Source organism: Megalops cyprinoides, chromosome 13, assembly GCF_013368585.1.
Source record: "Megalops cyprinoides isolate fMegCyp1 chromosome 13, fMegCyp1.pri, whole genome shotgun sequence".
NCBI lineage: Eukaryota > Metazoa > Chordata > Actinopteri > Elopiformes > Megalopidae > Megalops > Megalops cyprinoides.
The window spans coordinates 24495855-24517473 of record NC_050595.1 but is presented as its reverse complement, the minus strand read 5'-3'; the positions used below and the strand labels follow the sequence as shown (position 1 = coordinate 24517473).

At 39.8% G+C, this 21619-nt stretch overlaps 2 protein-coding genes across 3 annotated transcripts in view; both read left to right on the top strand.

Annotated features, from left to right (window-relative positions):
* Positions 1–1941: 1941 nt before the first annotated feature.
* Positions 1942–7000, top strand: gatm (glycine amidinotransferase (L-arginine:glycine amidinotransferase)). The gene is made up of 9 exons (XM_036544574.1): positions 1942–2010; positions 2672–2890; positions 3046–3241; positions 3491–3681; positions 4282–4419; positions 5292–5456; positions 6132–6195; positions 6475–6591; positions 6888–7000. Exons 1-9 carry the CDS (start codon positions 1942–1944, stop codon positions 6998–7000), a joined length of 1272 nt encoding a protein of 423 aa, XP_036400467.1.
* A 1961-nt stretch (positions 7001–8961) lies between these two features.
* The window catches only part of pde8a (phosphodiesterase 8A), a 52301-nt gene continuing 39643 nt past the window's right edge, over positions 8962–21619 (top strand). Inside the window, exon 1 of one of the 2 annotated variants that reach the window (XM_036543551.1) lies at positions 8962–9320. In XM_036543551.1, coding sequence (XP_036399444.1) covers positions 9255–9320 — 66 coding nt within the window. In that variant the 5' untranslated portion in view covers positions 8962–9254. Of the gene's footprint in view, positions 9321–19103; positions 20374–21619 lie in introns of those variants that run through there. The other variant, XM_036543550.1, reaches the window with a different exon arrangement.

Below are 21619 nucleotides of genomic sequence, written 5' to 3'. Positions count from 1 at the left end.
TTAGTCTTTTAGCAGACGATCATATCCAGAGCAGCTTACAAAAGTGCTTACAAAGAGGTCAGACTAGTTGACCAGTCTGTGGCATTAGGCTTAGATTGAAAATGACCCATGACTTTAACACGTTATACAGCTCAAAGATCATGACTCCTAAAATTGGTAAAAGAACTGACGACTAAGCAAGTTAAAACACAGCAAATAAATACACTAGCACCGCAGATACAGTGAAACTCAATGCTGTAGACTAGATTGGGTAAAGCATTAGAGCATGTAAAGCATTCTGTTGAAAAAAATTTACTTAATGGAATGATGCACAGCTATGCTTTCACATTCCCATACACACTTATGCACTGCACACCTCTGTAATAGTGAAAATGCACTGACCAAGCGGGGGAGGGGGCGGGCACTTAACATGCCTTTATTGCCTTATTACAGAGCATGTCTGATAGTACACTTTGTGTGATATATGGACTTTGCTGTTTATGTCAATCAGATATACTGTAATGCATACGTGACAAGTATCTTGTGCTCCCTCAACAGCACTCTTCTATCGACAGCCACATATGCTGCACTTATATCAAATCGTTCCCCCTCGAAGATTACACATTTGTTTGCAGTTCTATCAAGGCTGTTACATTAACCTTGACTGCTCGTATTTTGCCAGGGGTATCTTTAAATGTGGGCTTACATCATCCACTAAAAGCTATGAGCCACATACACTATCAGTAGGCTACTGTATCTGTGATTTTGTCAATTCATAACAGGCTCCATAGATGCAGATTTGCATATCTTAGACAACCCAGTGTCAGTTCAGGTTAAACAGCCAATGGGGTGGAACAATGATAACCTGCACATTATGTGATTATTTTACAATTCTGAAAGTGCTGTTTCTCATTCATATATCGAGGGAAAATATTCTACAGTGATATCGCATTACCCAGATGCTGCAGCGAGCTTGTTAAAAACTAACACTGATACATTTATGATGACTTCATTGTACTGACATCCAGAATGTTTAATGATTCATGGTAGCAGGAACAGCTGTTGCAATGCAGTGCATTTCGAAGAAAATCTACATTAAATGGTTTAATGTGATATGGAAGAGATAATATAATCAATCAAAATAGATCAAAAATACCTTGTCATCCTAATTTTTCTTGCAATGACATTCCCTGGAAATTGGGCATTTTTAATACAATTCTACATGTAGAATAAATTATTGTCTGGTCATGACCCCCTTGGCTTCTTTTGTGCACTTTCAACATAAATATTGAAATGATGTTTTCCTTTGGATTTTACTTGAAAGTCTCGCAACAGGAACATTTTAAAGCAAATTGACAATTATGGGAATTCATGTCCAGGCTTTGCTTGGCTGTAATTTTATAAGTAAAAGGTGTGGTTAGAAGACCTCGATGTGCACATATGGTGGATTCTACACTGTTATTTGTCGCTGCACAAGTACTGTGGAGATTTAAATGCAAACAGTTCTTATCAAAAAGGTTACGTGGAAAACACGGATAGTTCAGCAGTTTATGAGCTAGATTCCGTTCTAGGTTAAATGTGGTACAGCAATGATTATTTAATAATTTCCCCACACATTTTTAACTATTTAAAATAGCTGATTTTTGGTAATGCAGACACAAAGATTTGCCATTTTTTGGTTTTCTGACAAGGGCGTTGCGCCACTTTTTTTGTTTTTTTTTTTTCCATTTCATTAGATTGAGGGTGCGACTGATAAGAATGTGCTGCCACAAGGTGTCCTCTTTCATGGGTCATTTTTTTTTCAAGTCACGTTGCTCTCCGCTCTTTATAGCGGCCAATACCAAGTGTCGCCGGAGTATAAATCAGCTCGCAGAAGCGACCCTGGCCTTAAATTCTCTGACTTGATAGTCTAGGTTTCGTCCGCCGCGAGAACTATTCCGTTCAATATCGGTTCCGAGGACAATGCTGCGAGTAAGGTGTCTGAGAGGAGGTAGCAGGGGAGCTGAGGCAGCTCACCTTATTGGAGCTATGGTTAGTATGCAAATAGTTAGTTATTATTTTAATTTAGAAGAGGAAAAATCAACAAAAAGTGTAGCTTCTTTACTTGGCCTACTTCTCACCAATTTATAATACATTTTTATTTTGAAATAAATAGAAACATAATCGCCAACTCAGCAGTCATTTTGCATCGTAGAATCTTGTTTTTTTTTTTCTTTACAACTGAACCATTGGCGATATATGTAAAATGTATTGTCATATTTAATATTTGTCTCACATGGAATTTTAACAGGAGCAAAGTCTATGCATTCCAAGGAAACGGCTTATTTAAGGAGCGCCGACGAGACATTTTTCTCACCCTGCTCCTTTTACAATTCTGAGTGACAGAAAACAGCTGTCTCTGGCAGCTGGCCCTTGTGAACTCAGTAACACGGAGTACCACTCCCAGCAAAAACTTTGAAATCGTATCTACGGCCAAATCCGAGATATCGCCTCCTAGTGAATCTTGGCTCCAAATCTCTTTATCCTAGAAAGGTTTTATTGCATAAAACGTACGTTTCTGTCTCACTTTTGTGTTATAAGAGCGAATAAAGTTATACACTGATTTCCTTTATGGTGCTGTGCAGGCGAACATTTTCGAAAGACGTGAGATTTCTAACGTCCCTATCTGTCTGTCTGTCTGTCCTCTCGTCAGCTCGGCCGGGCAGTGACTGGGTGGGTGCAGAGGGCACTCCAGAGCACCTCCAGTTCAGCGGCTGCCGTTAAGTCGCAGCTGGAAGTGGAGGACACTGTTACTGATCCCGTTTCCCAGGAATGCCCGGTCTGCGCCTACAACGAATGGGACCCGCTCGAAGAAGTCATTGTTGGCAGAGCGGAGAACGCTCGCGTGCCTCCATTTACAGTGGAGGTCAAGGTAAAAATTCGAAGAAATTTCGCGTTGTGCGATTTTAAGTTAATGAATAAACCCTGTTCATAACTAAAATAAAGTAAAACATTAGCAACATGCTTTATTTCCGATGATATATGTCGTTTAGCTGGAGTTAGCTGACAGAGATGTCATGTCTGTAGGCAAACACCTACGAAAAGTATTGGCCCTTTTACCAAACGTATGGGGGCCAGACGTTTCCTGAGGACCACTTGAAAAAGGCTGTTGCAGAAATCGAGGAACTGTGCAATATTCTGCGTTTGGAGGGGGTTACTGTGAGGAGACCAGAGCCTATTGACTGGTCTGTTCAGTACAAGACACCAGATTTCACATCTACAGGTAATGTTCTGATGTCCCTTTGTGTAATGATCTTAGCAGAAGGACCATATGTTTATTATCCAGCTACACACAAGTGCAAATATCACCCTTTTTGTGAGGATATATTAGCCAGTCGTGTTTTTGCTAACATTTATAACCCCCCCCACCTCTCCTCCTACCCCTCTCTCCAGGAGGAATCCATATGTGTTTAAATCAAGGGTTTGATGTGTTCAAGGGAGACATGTTGCCATTTTTGCTTTTTGTTTTCAGGCATGTATGGAGCTATGCCTCGAGACATCCTACTCGTTGTTGGGAATGAGATTATTGAGGCACCTATGGCATGGAGAGCTCGTTTCTTTGAGTACCGGGCTTACCGGCCTCTCATCAAGGAGTACTTCAAAAAAGGTGCAAAATGGACCACAGCTCCAAAACCCACCATGGCCGATGAACTGTACGACCAGGTAAAAACACTTATCATCAGCTTCTCACCATGGAATGAATGAGGTCACTAAAGTGTACACTGAAAGCACTGTCCTCCCACTAAGTTACTGGATCAGTCCTAAAGCACTACAAGGGCTTTAGTCAGTTATAAAAGATAAAAAGCTGCAACTTTGCAAATTTTGAGTTATCGTCAACAGTTAACTCACCAACAGGCTGAGCAGGTAAGTGGTCAGTGAATACTGAGAAAAACTCACCCTTTGATTACTCATTTAGAACTGGGGCCAGTTTCATTCCAATTCACAGTGCACATCATCCTCAGCCTTCATTTAAGTAATATTTAATAAACACTGAAAGAAGTTTGTCTCCATTTCTTATTCAACACCACAAGCTCAATAGTCTCTGTCATTATAACAGAAAAAGGTTGTGTGAAATGGTAAAAGGTAACATTTGCTTCAGGACAGAGTGTACTTTGGGATTGAATCTGGGTTCTCAGCCTTCAGAAATGAGGCTGCCTCTGAATGCGGCCGCATGCCTGCGCTTACTGAACGCAGTGACAGCAATTGATTGAAAATATGAGGCTGCTTGCTTCATTTAAAACCCCCTACCTTCCTGGCCTCTAGGACTACCCCATTCGAACTGTGGAGGACAGACACAAGCTGGCTGCACAGGGCAAGTTTGTGACCACTGAATATGAGCCCTGCTTCGATGCCGCTGACTTCATGCGCGCTGGAAGGGATATTTTTGTCCAGAGGAGCCAGGTAAGTCATTTCCTCACCTGGCTGGATGTTGCACCTGAACGAATCTCTTGTGGAATTCTGACAAACGTTGAAACACTGATGTTGTGGTAGATATGTTGGTGAATGTCAATGTTGTGTTACATTTGTCATATTAATTTGCTCCCTGTCTGGGTGAGAAAGTGCCATTTTTTAGAGGATCCTTCTGTCTTAGTAACAGACAACTGCATGCAGATTAGCGCATCTCTCAATACTGTAATATACTTGCAGTTAGCAGCTCTGAGTGCACGTTCAGGTTAGAGCAAGCAGTGAAATAAAGTGAGTAAATAGGCACCAACTTTAGGCACTGCAACAATCAAATCAGTTACTAATGGCAAGAAGCTATGGGAGAAAGCAGTGAACTTGGCTTTTCATGTTGCCATGGTTCACTGCACACTTTATTACCCAGTGAGAGCATTATTGCCCATTAGAATTCAAAGCCATTTGACTGTAAAAACTGTAGTTACATAAAGACTTGGAAGAGTTCCATTAATTCCTGAGATAAGTGTGTTGCTGTAGGTTTGTGAGAGTGCATGCGTGTGTGTGTGTGTGTGTGTGTGTGTGTGCAGGCATGTGTGTGTGTGTATGTGTGTGCGTGTGTGTGTGTATGTGTGTGTGTGTGTGTGTGTGTGTGTGCAGGATGTGTGTGTGTGTGTGTTTGTGTGTGTGTGTGTGTGTGTGCATGCGTGTGTGTGTGTGTGTGCATGTGTGTGTGCAGGCGTGTGTGTGTACGTGTTTGTGTGTGTGCGTGCGTGTGTGTGTATGCGCGTGTGTGTGCGCATGCGTGCATGTGTGTGTGCCTGTGTGTGTGCCTGCATTCAGCAGAATGAAACACCACCTGGCTGAAACTTTTCCAGGTGACAAACTACATGGGCATCGAATGGATGCGCCGGCACCTTGCGCCCGACTACAAGGTGCACATCATCTCCTTCAAGGACCCCAACCCCATGCACATCGACGCCACCTTCAACATCATCGGGCCGGGCCTGGTGCTGTCCAACCCGGACCGACCCTGCCGCCAGGTCAGTCCCCGCCCCCCGCCCCGCCCACTCTGATCGCTTGTGCCAGGATCACGCCCATTGAGGTTTAGCATCTCGTTTGCAAGGGTGGCTCAGGACAGCTCCACAGACGGCACCCCTGACTAGTGAGTCTTGTCTGTGGGAGGCTGCCGGTGGCGTACTTTAGAGTAGGACAGGACAGGCTTGAGTTGCTCCGGGCCTCACCGGGGGACTGCCGGAGGCCACGTCTGCTTCAGATGAGGCGCTGACGTGAGTAACATGTGGTGCCTGTGAGTAACAGTCAAGGTGTGCTCTCACTTTGCCATTATTTTTCCAACTCACAACTACTCCAAACAACAATAAAACGGTCATATTCATGCGAAAACAGTAAATACAGTTATTTCCTGTACAACCTCAAAACAGCATGAAGTTTTACGGAGTCTGTTTTATTGGTGTGAAAAGGGATGGTCTCTATAAATTAATCTTTGTGTTTTGTTTTTCCCTTCTATGGTATATTATTTTCACTGCCTTGATAACTCCTTTTAGCCTGCATTTTTGTAAATAGAATAAATACTGGGCTGCAACGTACCCTCATTATTTGCCTTGTACTGCCTTCTAGTGGACAAATGGTTGAAGTAGTTGATGCTTTAGTGTAGAACGTGTTTTCACTTGTGCCTGGGTGGCATTTTCCTTTATCAGATTGACATGTTTCATAAGGCTGGATGGACCGTGGTGAAGCCTCCAACGCCACTTATCCCTGATGGTATGTGTCTGAAATACTTACAGATCGATTACCAACAGATCAGTAAACGTCTCTCCATACTGTTCATGTCCTAGCATGTGTCAAGACAGCCAGTTATTCTGAACAAGTTAGGAAAGCTGAGCAAAGGACTCTTACTTCAATCCACCTCGCTAAACACAATCTAAATAATGTCATTTCAGTTGTGGCATCCAAGTCCATACACCGCTGCTGTGATGGAGCCTAATGTGTCTTTGCTGGTGCAGTGATTTTCTCTCTGAGCATTTTCATATTTCCTTTTAGATCATCCCCTGTGGATGTCTTCTAAGTGGCTCTCTATGAATGTCTTAATGCTGGACGAAAAACGCGTCGTGGTTGACGCCAACGAGACTTCCATCCAAAAGATGTTTGAGAAACTTGGTGAGTCCATGTTTTTTTTTTCCGTTTGGCAAAGAACATCTTTAGATTGTATTTCAATTTATCATAGGAATAATACTAAACATGAACACTCTATAAAGCTACGTCTATGTTAACTCAAATGTAAAGACAGTGACTTTCAAACCATCTGAATATTACTGGCCTGAAACCATTGCTTCTCATATACTCTTTTGTACTGATGCTCGTTGTCAGCAGTCTCTTGCAGAGAATTGTAGAAATATTTTTGCTTGATTGATTGGAAAATGTTCTGATTGATGTATTGGGTTTGATCCTGACAGGAGTTAAAACAATTAAGGTGAGCATCCGTCATGCCAACTCCCTGGGAGGTGGCTTCCACTGCTGGACCACTGACGTGCGTCGCCGTGGTACCCTACAGTCCTACTTCCACTAGCCCGTGTCAGAAATGGGCAGTTTTTATTGAGCTTGTGAGGGTTCAGTGCATTGAACAATGAGCCATTGATTTCTCCTTGCAAATGAAAGTGCATGAAATGCGTTGATTTACCAGTGCTACGCGTGACTGTGTCCTTGCAAAAAGCTTTGTTAAAAAAAAGTGATTCGACAGATTAAAAAAAAACAAAAACAAACACATTAACAAAAAATGACAAACTATCTCAATAATAACTGTGCATTTCTGGCTGGCTGTTGTGAAACATCTATTGTAATAACTGACTTTTGTTCCATCATATAGTCAAGTGTGAAGTAGGAAGGGTACATTTCAGGTTTACATTCGGCTACATACATGGATGGAGGAAGATTTTTAAAATGTTCTACCTCCTTTTAAAAAAAAAAAACAGATTTTACATTTTGTCCAAGCAATTGATGTTGTCAGTGTTTTTCCTATAAGTATTATCATTTTTTTTCTAAAAGACCAGATGTGTTAAATTCTTGAATATTAGGTCATTACAATTAAATTGTTTACTCAGGTATTTTGTAAAAAAAAAAAAAAAAGTGTATTTATTGTTGGATTCATTTATATTGGCTTCCATATTTTTTTTTCTTTTATTTCCCATCAGTTCACGTTTTGGTAATTGTGCTCTACAGAAATATCTGAGGTCCAAATGTCTTTTACTAGCCTACCAAATATGCCTGTGTCATTTCTCATCTACAATAGCAGCTCTTAGCCAGTTATATGCAATGGTTCACTCTTACTGGGCTGCTTTGCTGCTTTCTTTTGTTTTGCAAATGGAAAATGTTTTCTTTTTCTTCAAATTTTGCACACCTACACTTCATAAGAATGTGTTTTTCATTAGACCTCTCAATTATGTGCAATGCAGTTTATTGATATACATATTCTTTAATATTTGGCCTTTCCCAAATGGCATTTACTACACTATGCAGCATTATGCCAAATAACAGAGCCATCAATGCGATTTACCAAATTCGTTACAAATTTCAAAATTGTCTATTGGTGACACCTGTAGGTGGTCTTTGACTTGCAGTTGAAGTGTGAAACATTTCCTAAATAGTAAATTAGCAAAGTATGTGGTGAAAAGAAAATGTTTGTTTTTGTAATCAAATTTTGCATGCATATGTTTATTGATAATCCAAATAAAGATTGATTGCAGTATAGATGGTCATGTCATCTTTCTCTGAACTGAGCACGTTGTTTCTTGCTGCCTCGACTTGAACTGAGGAAAACAGTCGCTTCGCATCTTTCATCCGAGTTCAGGCAAATGTTTCAGCAGCGGTCTTTACCTATATTGAACAGGAGATGGCGCTCTTGTCGCGCTTGTGCCATCTGGCTGGTTTGTACTGAAATCAAGTTGCCCACTCTGGCCAAGTACAGATCACACTGGCTTCAACTTCTTCATTTATTGTTACTTTTACATTTAGCTTCACAGTTCAAAACATTTTACGTTCATGTTTATGCATATTTGATGTAATTGTAGATCAGCACAGCATGTTTAACATAGTACAAAAGCAATTACATGTGGACAACTTCAGACTCAGCAATTACAGTTGCGAAACACATTGCAATATTTCGTGGGAAATTAATACGATACTGCCAATTAGAAGTTTCACAATAGAACCGTATAACGCCCGTTTTAAATTAAAACAAATTTTAAAATTTACAGAAGTTGAATCAAAAGCGCATATCTGGGATAGATGCTTTACTGTACCAACCTCAGACTTACAGTCCCCCTCGTTAGATCCAATGCAGGATGCAAATGACCGCATAGTTTCGTTTATAGCCTTGACCACAGTACAGAAGGGGAGGGGCTAGCAAACCTAAGTAGACCCTTTCAATTTCAAGCCTCTGGCGCCGCAGAGGTGTTCTAGAGGACCCTGGTCGTAGAATAGGACGATTTTAACATGAGTTCTATTTCGACAAAAATGCGTCTCCGTAAGTGAGTTACTGTCACTGCGTTCCGTCATTATGTGTCCACTGGCCTTCAGATCGGAAGAGAAGCAGCAATTTAGAAGACTCAAACTTTGCTGGCTAATTAGAAGATAGTGTCTCTTGAAACTGCTAATCACGTGTGATTAAAAGAAGACTTAGGTCGCTAATAATCTTACCCACTTTCTCCTATGTTCTCCGCGTATTTTTCAATGAGAAAACCCCTGATGTTTTCCCCTTAAAAACTCTGGAGGAGCGGCTCTGCGTGGAAGCACGTTTTGAAGAAAACCGTTTGAAGGGACTTGAAATGGAAGAACAGAACTTAATTCATGATTTCGAAGAAGACTGGGTGAAAAATGGACCACAGCACAAGGTTTGAAAAGCAAATATTTTTACAGAAAAAAAATCATACTACATTGCGCGCTGCACTTGAGTTTGAAAGTTGACAGATGGCCTTGCGACTTTAAGGGTAAATAGGCTATCCTTAATACGATTTAGAACGGGCGTCTTATTTAAAGGGAAAGAACGTGTTGATATTGACAGCATAAAATGCGTGAGAACCAGAACAGCTATGATACTTTTGCATCAGTAATAAGCATATTCTGTGCCTCTCGCAGAACACACACTAAGCTATAATTTGCAAAAGTTTAACTGTCCAAAACAGCTTATCATTTTGGCCACGGTGGTAAAATTAAAACTTTCACCTACCACAAGAAGGGTACAGATACTTCGATGTATCAAATGTAGGTAATTCTAGTTAGTTGTATATAGAAAGAAGCTGTCATTTAGGCAGTTGTGCAAAAATATCAATGCCAGTAATACAGGCCGACAACTTGATGTCTGTATTACAGCAATCTGGAATTGTCCACTGCAATTGTATATTACGTCATCCAGTAATTGTGCAAATATTTTACATGTTTGGGGGACACTGAAACCATTTTACTGGGCAAAACAGTATCCAAGAGGGACACGTGAAAGAGAGTTGAGACTCAAAGAGAGACTTGTTCGTTTCTTCAGCGTTGCTGTTTACAGGGAATTTGCCTTTGGTAAATAATTTTGCGTGTTTGCGGAGTACTCCCTGAAACTGCCCCCTTGGGTCCACAGCTCCCTGTTCGACATGCCAAGCCGACTAGTGCCATGTGCATTTACTGCGGGTTTATCAGTTTTATTTTAACCTCTCAATGTCTGGGTGCCTGAAAATAATAAAAATGTCGTATCAGTGTACACTGTATGTTTCCATCTATCATGCATATATATGAAAGGTTGATTTAATGTTTGGATTATTACGTATCAGTTTGTATTTTGAAATTAATACTCACATGGTTACACAGGACTATAGTCATGTCATGGTGACATACCTTATCTAATTAGGACCTATGCAACCATGGTAAATAGGACACGTGGGAGAGTTACAACAGATACCAGAGAAGGATGTTTCTTTATTCAATGGAGAAAAGCTCTTACATGTGACTCAACCATATTTCAAATGTGCAGATTAGACCACACTGTACATAACTTTTTGGGAGTTATCAATTCTACATTTTTGGAATCTATGAACATGAATATGACATGCAGGTAGCCTGTAAGTGCTTGTACATGCCAAACCTTACAATATACATGTAACAAGCAGAAAATGGAGGTAACTGTTAGTGCACAGATGAAGGAGCGATTGAAAAATGGCAGCATGTAGTAACTCCAGTAATCAGGTGGTACTTCTTTAACTTTCTTGGTTATGTTATGTAATGAGCTGAAATGGCACTTCCTTTTAATGCACTTTAGCCACTGCATTTCTACTATAGTGAGTTATTGCTCTGTTTTATGATATGATCAGCTGCTTTAATAAATGCAGTGCAGTGCCATGACAATCCCAGTTTAAGAAACATTGATGCTCCAAATTTGAATGTGCTTAAGTCACACAGGCAGTAATGTTCCACACATTCTGTGGATAGCAGAATAGGTACAATGTTTTACATTTACACCTTCCAAGCAGTTGTACCACATAGCTTTTAATGATCATGGAAATGTGGAAATGTATTTTTTACTCAAGCTAAAGAGGTATTTTGGTCCTATTTAAAACCATTGAAAGTGTTGCAGCTCCTAAATGTGTATGTGAGAGACATCTGAGAGAACACCGTCTTGGCAGAATGATCTCAGAGACCCTGATCTTGGATATTACAATGTGGCTTACATCTTATCTTGATTATTTTCAGAATATGGCACCATAAATACAAAACCAGGAACAAGGAAACATCCAAATCTGATCAGCTCACATATACTGGAAACAACTGGCACATCATCAAGATACATCAAAGTCATAATACATAAATTGCACTGTATTACTGCATAATTGCATAGTTCTGTCCTGCTTTGTAACAAGTAGTAGGTGAGGCATGTATAGCTAATGGAATGCCAACCCCTCTCTTTCTCTTTTACTTCGGATTACATGCTTTCTCCCCTGGCTGCAACTGGAAACTCTCATGGTCTGTGTGTGCCTAAGTTGCGGTCTTTCCTTGACATGTGGGTCAGTGCTTTTCTGCCCACAGAGCCAGTTGGTTGTCCTTGGTTACAGAGCTGACCTGTCTGTTCATTTTCATGATGAAAGTTTGCATGATAGTACAGCTAGTTCCTCAGAAAGGTATGCGGGTCAAGATCCAACAGAGCACAGAATAGTCCACCTCTTATTTTGTCGTTTTTCTGTTGGGAATCGCCAGTTATATGTTAGCCTCATCTCACCTTAACAACCTCTGCTCTCATGCAGGAGTTCTGCAGCGAGACAAATGTAATCATTTGTGCAGCCAACAGCTATTTTTGACGCTACAAGTCGCACAGTGCGACACAATGAAGTGGGCACCGACTGGAGAATGGGCCCTCCCTCACTGACATCAACTGAGCAGCTCAAAGCTGCCTGAGGAATCGCAGAGAGCAGTAAGATGAGGAAACCCTGGCCGAACCACCCTACCTCTATCACCTGCAGAAGGAAGCAAGTTTGTTCTGTCGCTGTGGGTTGCTAGTCATTGCTGGCAGATGACATGGCTGGTCTCAAACCTGGGCTGTAGGGCTTAGCCATCTCTCATGTGCATTTGCGAAGAGCAATGTAACTGCATTGTGCTATGTCCTTAAACTTGGGAAACGTTAAGCAAGAGTTTATATGTCCTTGTTAATTAAATTTCCTTGTTACTTACAAAACATCTGTGATTCATTTCAGTGACCACTGACTGATATACTGTTTTGTGAGCAAGTTAAAAAGTACTACATGCTGATAAGGGTAAAGCCTACCATAGCAGGTTGCATTCAGGGGACGGCTGCTGTAGCTGATATTGTGGGACAGTACTTGGCAGAGGAAACTTCGAGGATGAGTTCCTGATGTCAGAAGCTCAACTTCCTTCTCGAATTTTGTACAGCACTTTTAACCCAGGGGCAACTCTGTGGCCCTCGTAAAACAGCTAGCCATCTATTGCATTGCAGCTGTGATCGTCATGTTAGTTGTTGCTGGTAAGGAAACATTATCAGGGGACGGCCCAGAATCTTTTTAATGTGACATGCTGCATATATTCAGCTGGAGCTGTAGAGTCACAGAAGGGCCTTTCATTTTGTTAATAATGATATATGTGCAATATCTGATCATCGTTTAATGTTATGTTTAATGTTGCAACAATCTGTGCAGTGTGAGGACTTGTGGAAAGATTTCTTACAACCCAGCCCACCTGAGAAATACATCACTAGCTTGGAGAAGAGTCTACTGTAATATATCATAGCCTTAACAATTATCTCAGCTAGATATTCACTGTAGGTTGTTCTACAGCGATTTTGTGAAATACCAGTGTGAAAGCAGAAACACTTTACCAAGCAGTGTGCTCTGTTGTATGTACTCAGGCCCAGGTAATCTACAGAGTAGGCTTTAATCCACCATTAGTTAATCAACTGTCACCTTGTACAGGAGATGCCTGTAACTCGGTAATCCACTGCACAATAATGCCTCAGCAAAAGGGGGACGAACTTGAAATAACTGCAGGCCCTGGTTATACAACCACCAGCAGGCTCCAGTCCCACACAGACTCCCTGACTGTGAGGGTGCTGGTAGTGTATTTCATGAATGTCAGCCTGCTCCAGTTGGCATCATGGACCAGACCAAGCTCATGTGGCCTGTTGACTTGATTTGTTTAGTCATGAGGGTCATTCTTCCTTTTATGAGCAGAGCTGAAATTATCATGAAGCTCACTGCACACCTGCATTTTAGCTGGTAGGTAGTAATTAGCATTGAACAATTTTGCAATATTTCAATATTTTGTGTTCAGCTCTCTGTCATAATGACAAAGATAGCATGAAATGTCACAAATAGTGAAACATAAGCTAATGTAGCTAAGGTGGATATGGACATACTCAACGTTCTACCAAGAGCACACAGCAACTGTCAGAAGTGGCTTAGCAGAGATTTATTGTGTCCAAGCACAGCGACCTGTGGCATCAGCTTCAAATACTGACCTTCGATCCTTTAAGAAAATAAAGTTCAATCATGAACCATAAACACATTGTCAGGGGCATTGGTAATGATGGTGTAATATATAAGTCAAGATGTGACAGTCACTAAAGAAATGGTGACAATGCCTCCCCCCCCCACCCCTTCCCACATCCCCACCCCTACACTTCCATTGTACACTGAAGAGGAACTTCAGAAAAACCCATTATAAGTCAGTGGTGTTGCTGTACAAATGAATGAAGGAAGGAGCACTTGGTGGGCTAATGCACAGATTAGTACATTGCAAAGCTCTAATGCTGGAATGTTGGATGGAATGCCACAGGTGTGTCCATTGGAGAGAGCATTTTTAGCGATACTAAGCTATCAATTAATTAGCTGAAAATGCATTTCTTCTCACATTACTCTAAGTCTGTTAGAGGTGCTGGGGGCTTTGGTAAGGTGCCTCACTGTAAATCTTAATGATTCTGGAACAGCTTTTTACCTGTCCTCACAAATTCTGTCTACTGGCTCATTCATTGCAAGATTTACCCTCCTCGTTTGTACCCAAATATGCCTCAGCAATGACAAACCAGAGATCTAGCTGAGGACTAGTATTATTGTTGTTGTCTTGTGTTTCACACCCATCTACTGGATTTTTTCCCACATTGCACCACTAGAGAAAATCAAAGACCTGTGGACTGTTGTCTGCTATTTCCTGTATTGGAATAGCCTCTAGCCAGTATATATAAGTGCAAAAACGTAATAATGAGAAAAAATCCACATGGTTTTATTGGCTTCAGGCTTCAGTTAGACAGGAAGTGTCTTTACCTGGTATATTTTCAAGCTGATCTAAGTACAATGCTTCAAGAATGCCCCATACCAAAGATACTCATCTTTGGTCCTGGAGGACCACAATCAACAAGATTGTCCAGCTCTCTGATTTACTAACTCTGTCAGAACTGGGGAAGGGAGCTAAATTGGTTCAATGAAGACAGTGATTAGTTGAATCATGTGGTTAAATGCTTGGCAGACATGAAAGGATGCAAACACTGAGGTTCTCTAGGCCCAGAATGAATACCTTTCCACAGCCCTCATACCTTGACTGCATCCTACTTTCTAATCTTTCTTTTTTGCATGAATCCTTGAACACACCATGCAAATTGTCAGTGGTACAAACACGTCCTTATTCATGAGCTCAAAGACAAGGTTGGAATTTCAGGATCTTACTGCTTTGCATGAACGCTCAGGAAAGGAGGCACCATGAGTTCTAGAAAGATCCTGCCCAATGACATGGCTTCTTGAGCGGGGTCAAAGGTCATGTCACTTTCAGCAAGAACAAGCTGACCCATGCCAGACAGGGTGGTTTCACTTCTCTCTGGATGTCTCATGCAACCCCACTGAGACACGCAGCATGCTACATCAATCTTTCAGGTATTCTCCAGGGCACTTTGACTTGACATTTCTTATGTTGTGTGAACATTTTTAAATTGTGTTTATGGGATGACATTCAGGCGTGTAAGCAATTGGAATATTTGACCAGCTTGAAATGTTTGTGTTGTATTTTTAAAGGACCTGCTTTGCAATTGCATGAATTCATAGAGCAATATTCTTGAATGTTCTATTCAATTTTAAGGTTAAGATTGTGCAGTGAGAAAGGGAAGTGTGTCTACATGTGTACAAAGTACTTTTCACAAATTTGACTAAATACATGCAGTATATTTCTGTGTATTCTTTTTGAGCTGTTAATTTTAATACAGTTTTTAGATCATAAGACTCTTGATGTTCTGTTGTTTTGGAAAACAAATTGACATTATGGAAAGTTCTACTTGATTTTCCTTGATAGACCCATTGCATAAACTCATTTATACCTGGAAAAGTCCATTCATATACAGGAGCTTTAAATCAAGAGTAGTACATCTGTACAGTGCTGAAATGAACATTAAATCTTTATTTTAATCTACCTTGCAACATTTTAACAATTTCTTAACAACTTTTCATCTCACTGTGTTAGCACAAGGTGTAAAGGATATAGAATACGGCATTAAATTGAATTACATTAAGTAGGGCTTTGCCACATCAATCGAAATACATAAATCTGTTTACATTTCATTGAACAGTGTAATACAGGATTGCACTGACCGCCAGTTTAGTTATTTTCTACAACTTAACTGTTAATGTAGATTGCGTTCCTAATATGGGTCTACACTTTCGTAGAGGAACCTTTAGGAGAAGCACAGTGTTTGCACATTTTATACACTATACAGCTGAATTTATCCTGGAGGAAATGGTGTCCTTAAATGGGATTTGAACCTGCAAATCATACTTCTAGAGTTCAGTGCCCAAACACTACAGCTCCAATTTGGTAGCTTTTTTAATTAGATAGACTGCTCAATTACTCCTGTGTAGCTAAAGTGTCATTGTATCCTCACTTGTCAAATTTCCAGTTTCGATCTCTTCCCTCTGTCCTGCCACGCATGCCAGTTCCCCCTGACTGAAAACTGCTGTGAAAAAGGAGGATGGAGTTATATATGTCAGATGTCATTACCTCAAAATTGGAAAATATTTTCCAAATTCAGGTGTGGATCACAGCAAAGATGGTTCAACGGGCCTGCATTTCTATGGCTGTTTTCTCCCTCACGTGTCCTCACATCTTTAGCCAGGCTTGTTAGCATGCTAGCATTGTAAAGGAAATTATGTTCTATGACAGGAATAATCATTGCAGCAGAAAGCCCAAATAATGACAAGCAATGTTTGTATCTACTATGAGTGTTATCAAGCTGTACCACTTTCAATCCAGACATTGAAACTCCCATAGCAAGTAGTGATTACATATCAGCAAAGGGAGAAGAGGTCTTCCAAATTATTTTTTTTTTGTCCATAGTTTTCTTTGTCCACGTTGTGACTCTGCTTGTGAATGACAATTTGGGATATATTATAGCCTTTGTGATAACTACATTCATCCCATAATTCCTCAAGATGTAACTGCTTAATATGACTTTACTGTCGTACTCATTCAAAAAGTCCACAAAATAGTGTAACTTTACAGAATAATGGTGAGACTAAAAACTCTGAACATGTAAACAAGCAGAACTTTTGTTTACACCAGCTTGGTAGATAAAAAGAGAATTGTGCAGTGCTGAAGTCAGTGTCAGCTAAGTGTTGAATATTCTTCAGCCAACAGAAAGTGTCCAGTCTGTACATGAATTACTAAGTGAATTTATGTTTGTATCCTACAAATACTTACATAATACTGACATGCTTGTATTTTGTTTATGTTTATATTAAGTAACCTCAATGCAAGCTGTTGTTTTGAATTTTTAGTTAAGCACCACAAGGGGGAGTAGATGGCGACATATGGAGTAGAACCCATTTAATATCACCTCTAGCAAGCAGAACAACTATGTGATATTAAATGGGTATGATTTGAATGCAGATTCTCATCCAATGGTGTCATCACATATTTTAAGGTATTTTAACCATGCCTAATAATGTGTTTTGCAGTTAAATAGAGAAGATGAATTAAAATATATCAAAAACATTTTTTAGCATACTGTTCATGCATCACAGAATCACATGGCAATTTATTAATAGCTAAGTTCAATGTGCTCAGTAATCAGTGGTCGTGATGTCATCATTAATTATTAACATTATATATAAATATATATATATATATATATATATATATATATGTATGTATACACATTAACACAGATTATTAACATGCAGCATGGTACTTTAAGAGCATGTCAACTCTACAGCATTTCCTCAAAATTATGTTAACTTTACTAGAGGATTGAATAGTGTCTACAGTGCCACTGTATGTTAACTGCAAAGGCAGCTTATATATGAAACAGTTTTAAATTCTAAATTTAAAGACTAGTTAAAGTGAAATTTGATCTTATTCTAAAAAGATGTGCATTATTTACTGCTTTGAGTTAGTGGATGTGCTGACCTTTTTATTGCAGTTAAATACTGTTGGTACTGTATACCATAGATCCAGTAAGAGTTTTTTGTCTTGTGCTGATATGAAACATATAACGATTTCCACCCTTCCAACATTATATGCATCCACCTTTATCTTAATTTTTATATCAGGTTAGACTAGGGTATCCATGAGACAAATCTCCCTTAATTCATTACACAGCTTTGCTGTGGTTTGTGTTGTATAACAGGTTAAATGGTGTTATAAACATCTCCCTTGTGCCTTTTTGGAGAAGATTCTTGTTTCACTGGATGAGAATGCATGTTTGCAAAACAAATTTTGGTGTGGAGTTTAGGATACTATTTTGAGCTCTCTCCAATGGCACGGAAGTGACTTCCAAAATGTTCCACAACACTGTTACTATAGAATTTACATATCAGGTGTGTTGCTGGGGGTGGGTTCTTTCTCAAGATCAAGGAAAAATATGATAGTATACATACAACAGCAAACATTTTTCAGTGCATGTCATTGGACTAAGCAAAACAATATGATTTTGTAATTTTTAAACGAACATGTTTAATACTGTATAACATCACCTTATGTGTTAATGCACTGTACATACATATATATGTCTGCATCCTGACTGACAATCATGTTGCTATTTATATTATAAATTACCTGTCATTGGATAGTTTGTTTGTTGTTTGTACCACGAATCAACATCCAAACTAACCAAAGGTAATTTTGCGCAGGCTTACAGGGAAGTTATTTACCCAAGAAGCACTGAAAGAGTTATTCAGATTTTTTTTTTTTTTTTTTTTGGAAAAAACTCAAACAAGACTATGTGCAAACAAGAAATTTACCACTTTTCACTCCTTGCAGACATCATTGCATTCTTGACTGGAAGATCAAGCTTTTAAAAGACTAAAGTCAAAAGTAAAACCTGAAAATAGGTGGCACTAATAACATTTAATAGGTTAAAATGTTCAAATGTTCACCTACACGTTTGTGTCTTATATTAATTCTCTGTAAGAGTATTCTACCCCAGTTTAGCCCATAGCTAAGTGCAACTAGGTTTGCTAAACAAATCATGCAATCGTCTGAGAGACCATTCAGATATGGACATAACGTTTGTGTAGTGGATACAGTAATTAAACTATGTAATCTGTGTTCAGTAATGTATTTTTTTCTGATTGTGTTTAATATACAGCTTAATTAATCATTTCTATGAGACTTTATGTCCTCATCTTGTGCATTCCTGCTGTCAGGATGGAATACAAGATGAAGTGATTTCTATAAAAAGTCCAAAAGCAGCATTTGCTAAGATGGGATACGTTATTTGCCGTAAATATGTCCTAGAACGTACAAGTCTGACTTTAATTATACTTGTAGTCATAAAATTCAACGTTTGCAGTTTGGAGCGATGGAACCTTGAAAGTGAACAACTAAAAGGTAAACAAACAAAAAATGTTTAATATGCACAATCAATGCACAATAATGTATGAGATATGACTGTAAACATCAATACGATGCGTCATTTTTATGTTGTACTTCTGTGGTGCTGTGATTGCATGCCATTCAAATAAACCATATGCTTGGAAACACTTTGAAATCTTGCAGCACATTTTTAAAGTTCCCTCTAAAAGCGGGTTCCACCCAGCTGTGGGCAAGCCGGCGCTGATTAGCCCTGTTGAGCTCATTTGCATTGACGTCAGTAAAGGCTGTAGGTCAATCCTTGCGGGTGCTTTTATTGGATCTGCCGCTGTCAAGCAGCGCTGAAGAATTGGAAGGGCAAACGCTGGAAAGGCAGAGAAAGACTAACAGAAAACAGCATTATGTGGCTAATTTTTTGCCTTTACATTTATAAATAACAAACAAAAGCCTTCCTTTTTACAGCCTGAAACTTGAGAACGCAGAGCTGTTTGCTTTTTTTAAATACGAGTGCATTATCCAGAGGTGGCACCACAGATAATGTGACAGCCTTTACATTTAGAAAAAAGAGGAAAAAAATCGTGGGCCTTTGATACTCTGTAGCCCATGTTTAATGCTTTTCTAATTGTCACGTTTTTGCTACCAGACTAATAATGGGAGGCTGAATGGAGGTCTTACAAAAAGGATCCTAATTTTTCTAATTGTTATTTTTTGGGCAGTTAGATGGAATGCTTGGTTGGACTAAAACGCATTTTGTTGTATGGGAGGGAGTCTTCAAATCACAGCGCCTGCCAAGTGGAATACCGTGCTTTGTGAATCTTTTAGCCTGTTGATGATGAATGGCTCTGAAGTGGACCAAACTGTTGTGAGAACAGGTTTGTGCCCCGTGTCTTAAATTCAAGTGGGTACCCAGATTGTTAAGAGAGAAGAAGACATCCAGGAAAAGCGGATTGGATGTGTTTTGGGTGGGGAAGAAGACACTAGCAACAGGCTCGGACAAATGATGGATAAGACAATTGCCTGAATCGAGGAGGACTGATTTATTTTTGGAGAGGGGAAAAAAAGTTAAAAATGAGTAAATGATGATTTGGTACGAGGACGAAGAGGAGAGCGAGTGGAAGAGATAAATTGCGTATGGAATTGAATAGCCGATTTAGAAGCATTTCGGAATTCATGTATTTGCTAGAGACGCGCGCGTTTGCGAAAAATATAGATAATTTTCTTCATGTAAAAAGGCAGAAAGGAAATCTATTTCCTGGTTGGGGGGTGGGGGGGAAGGAAGATATATTATTCATGGTTTCAGTGAGGGAAACGGGTGAGAGCGTTTTGCCTTAAGATTAAAAGAAAGGAATAAGAAGACATCCATGTACTGTAGCTAGCTAACGCAAAACGGAATAGCTGGGCAGAAACAAGCACTTGAGAAAAAAAGGAATTGGCAAAAGTGGCATTTGAAGCATGGGCTGTGCCTCCAGCATTCATATTTCGGATAGGGTGGTCTATCACAGTGGAAAAGAGTCCGAGGATTCTCACTCGCCCCAACAGACCAATACAACGCAGCAGTCTCAGCAGCAAGGAAATCCAGCCCCGGGATTACCCATTAAACCCTCAAGTTACAAGGTGAGGACTATTGCTGTACCTCCTCCAAGAGAGCGCGTTTTTTCTCTCTCCCTCCCTGTCTCCCTCCCTCCGTGTGTGTGTGTGTGTGTGTGTGCGTGTGTGTAAAACATCTATTTATATGAGTGTGCCATCTCTAAACATCCACCGTTGCTTGTGTTTTGTATGTAGAATGTCGCAAATGCACACATTTGGCAAAAAGATGAGTGTTGTGAAAACAATCGCTGTCAGTTTCCACATCCGCAAATATGAATGATTGTTGAGGATTTCATCAAAAGCGAATGACATCTCACGTTTCTACAAGATGAATTTATGAAAAGTTTACATGGCCCACCCATCCTCGAAAGTTTGGTCCAGGCAAAACGCCTTCCTTGACAAGTTGTGAAATGCCGACTACAGGTTCAGTGGCGTCTCCTCCTTACTCCAAAATGCAATTTAATTCTTTGTTTGTCTTACACGTTATATATTTCGATAGCACAAATAGCCCACGCTGTACACCTTGTAAACCCGAACATTTGCCTGAGTTCCCCAGTTATGCGATCTGTGAAGACGTTAAGTCAGCCAAAAATTTGATATGGGTCAGTCTTATGAAATAACATAAAACCCCTGTTACCGTGTGAGAATTGTGTTCCAGTGAGCCTCAGCACGCACTAATGAAATTAATGCGTTTGGTGGATTTTTGGTCTTGTGGCACAACAAAGTATCCGATTTGTTTACTTTAATCTTAGAATATTGCCAGTTGACATTCATTCGAGAGTATTCTTCCTTAATGTTAGAGAACAGTGTATCCAGCAGTTAGCCACTGCTTGGCATCTTCACAATCAGAAGGGCAAGAGAAGCAACACAATGCTGAAGAGAAGTGTCATTCCAGTACCAACACTCATACATATGAAAAAGGAACTTGAGTTGTGTGAGGCTGACCAGGATGTGAGCAGGTTAGCTAAGAAAACCGGAGTTTTACACCTCCATATTTAATGCACAAACCAAGGCCAATTGTCATTATTCAAAATGGATTAGATTGTTTGTGAACTTAGGCCCTACATCACATTGTCTGTATTTTATCGGGCCAGTCAGTAGACTTATGGAACTCAACATTTTCACCACAAGCCTGAATGATCAGGAATGAGAAGAAAGTGAGATGAGCGCCGAGTCTTTTTGGAAAAATCCATTGTAATTTTTTTTTTTTAATGCAAACAGTAAATTCACATTTATAAATGTATCATTCAGGTGGAATAGAGTGATAAATATT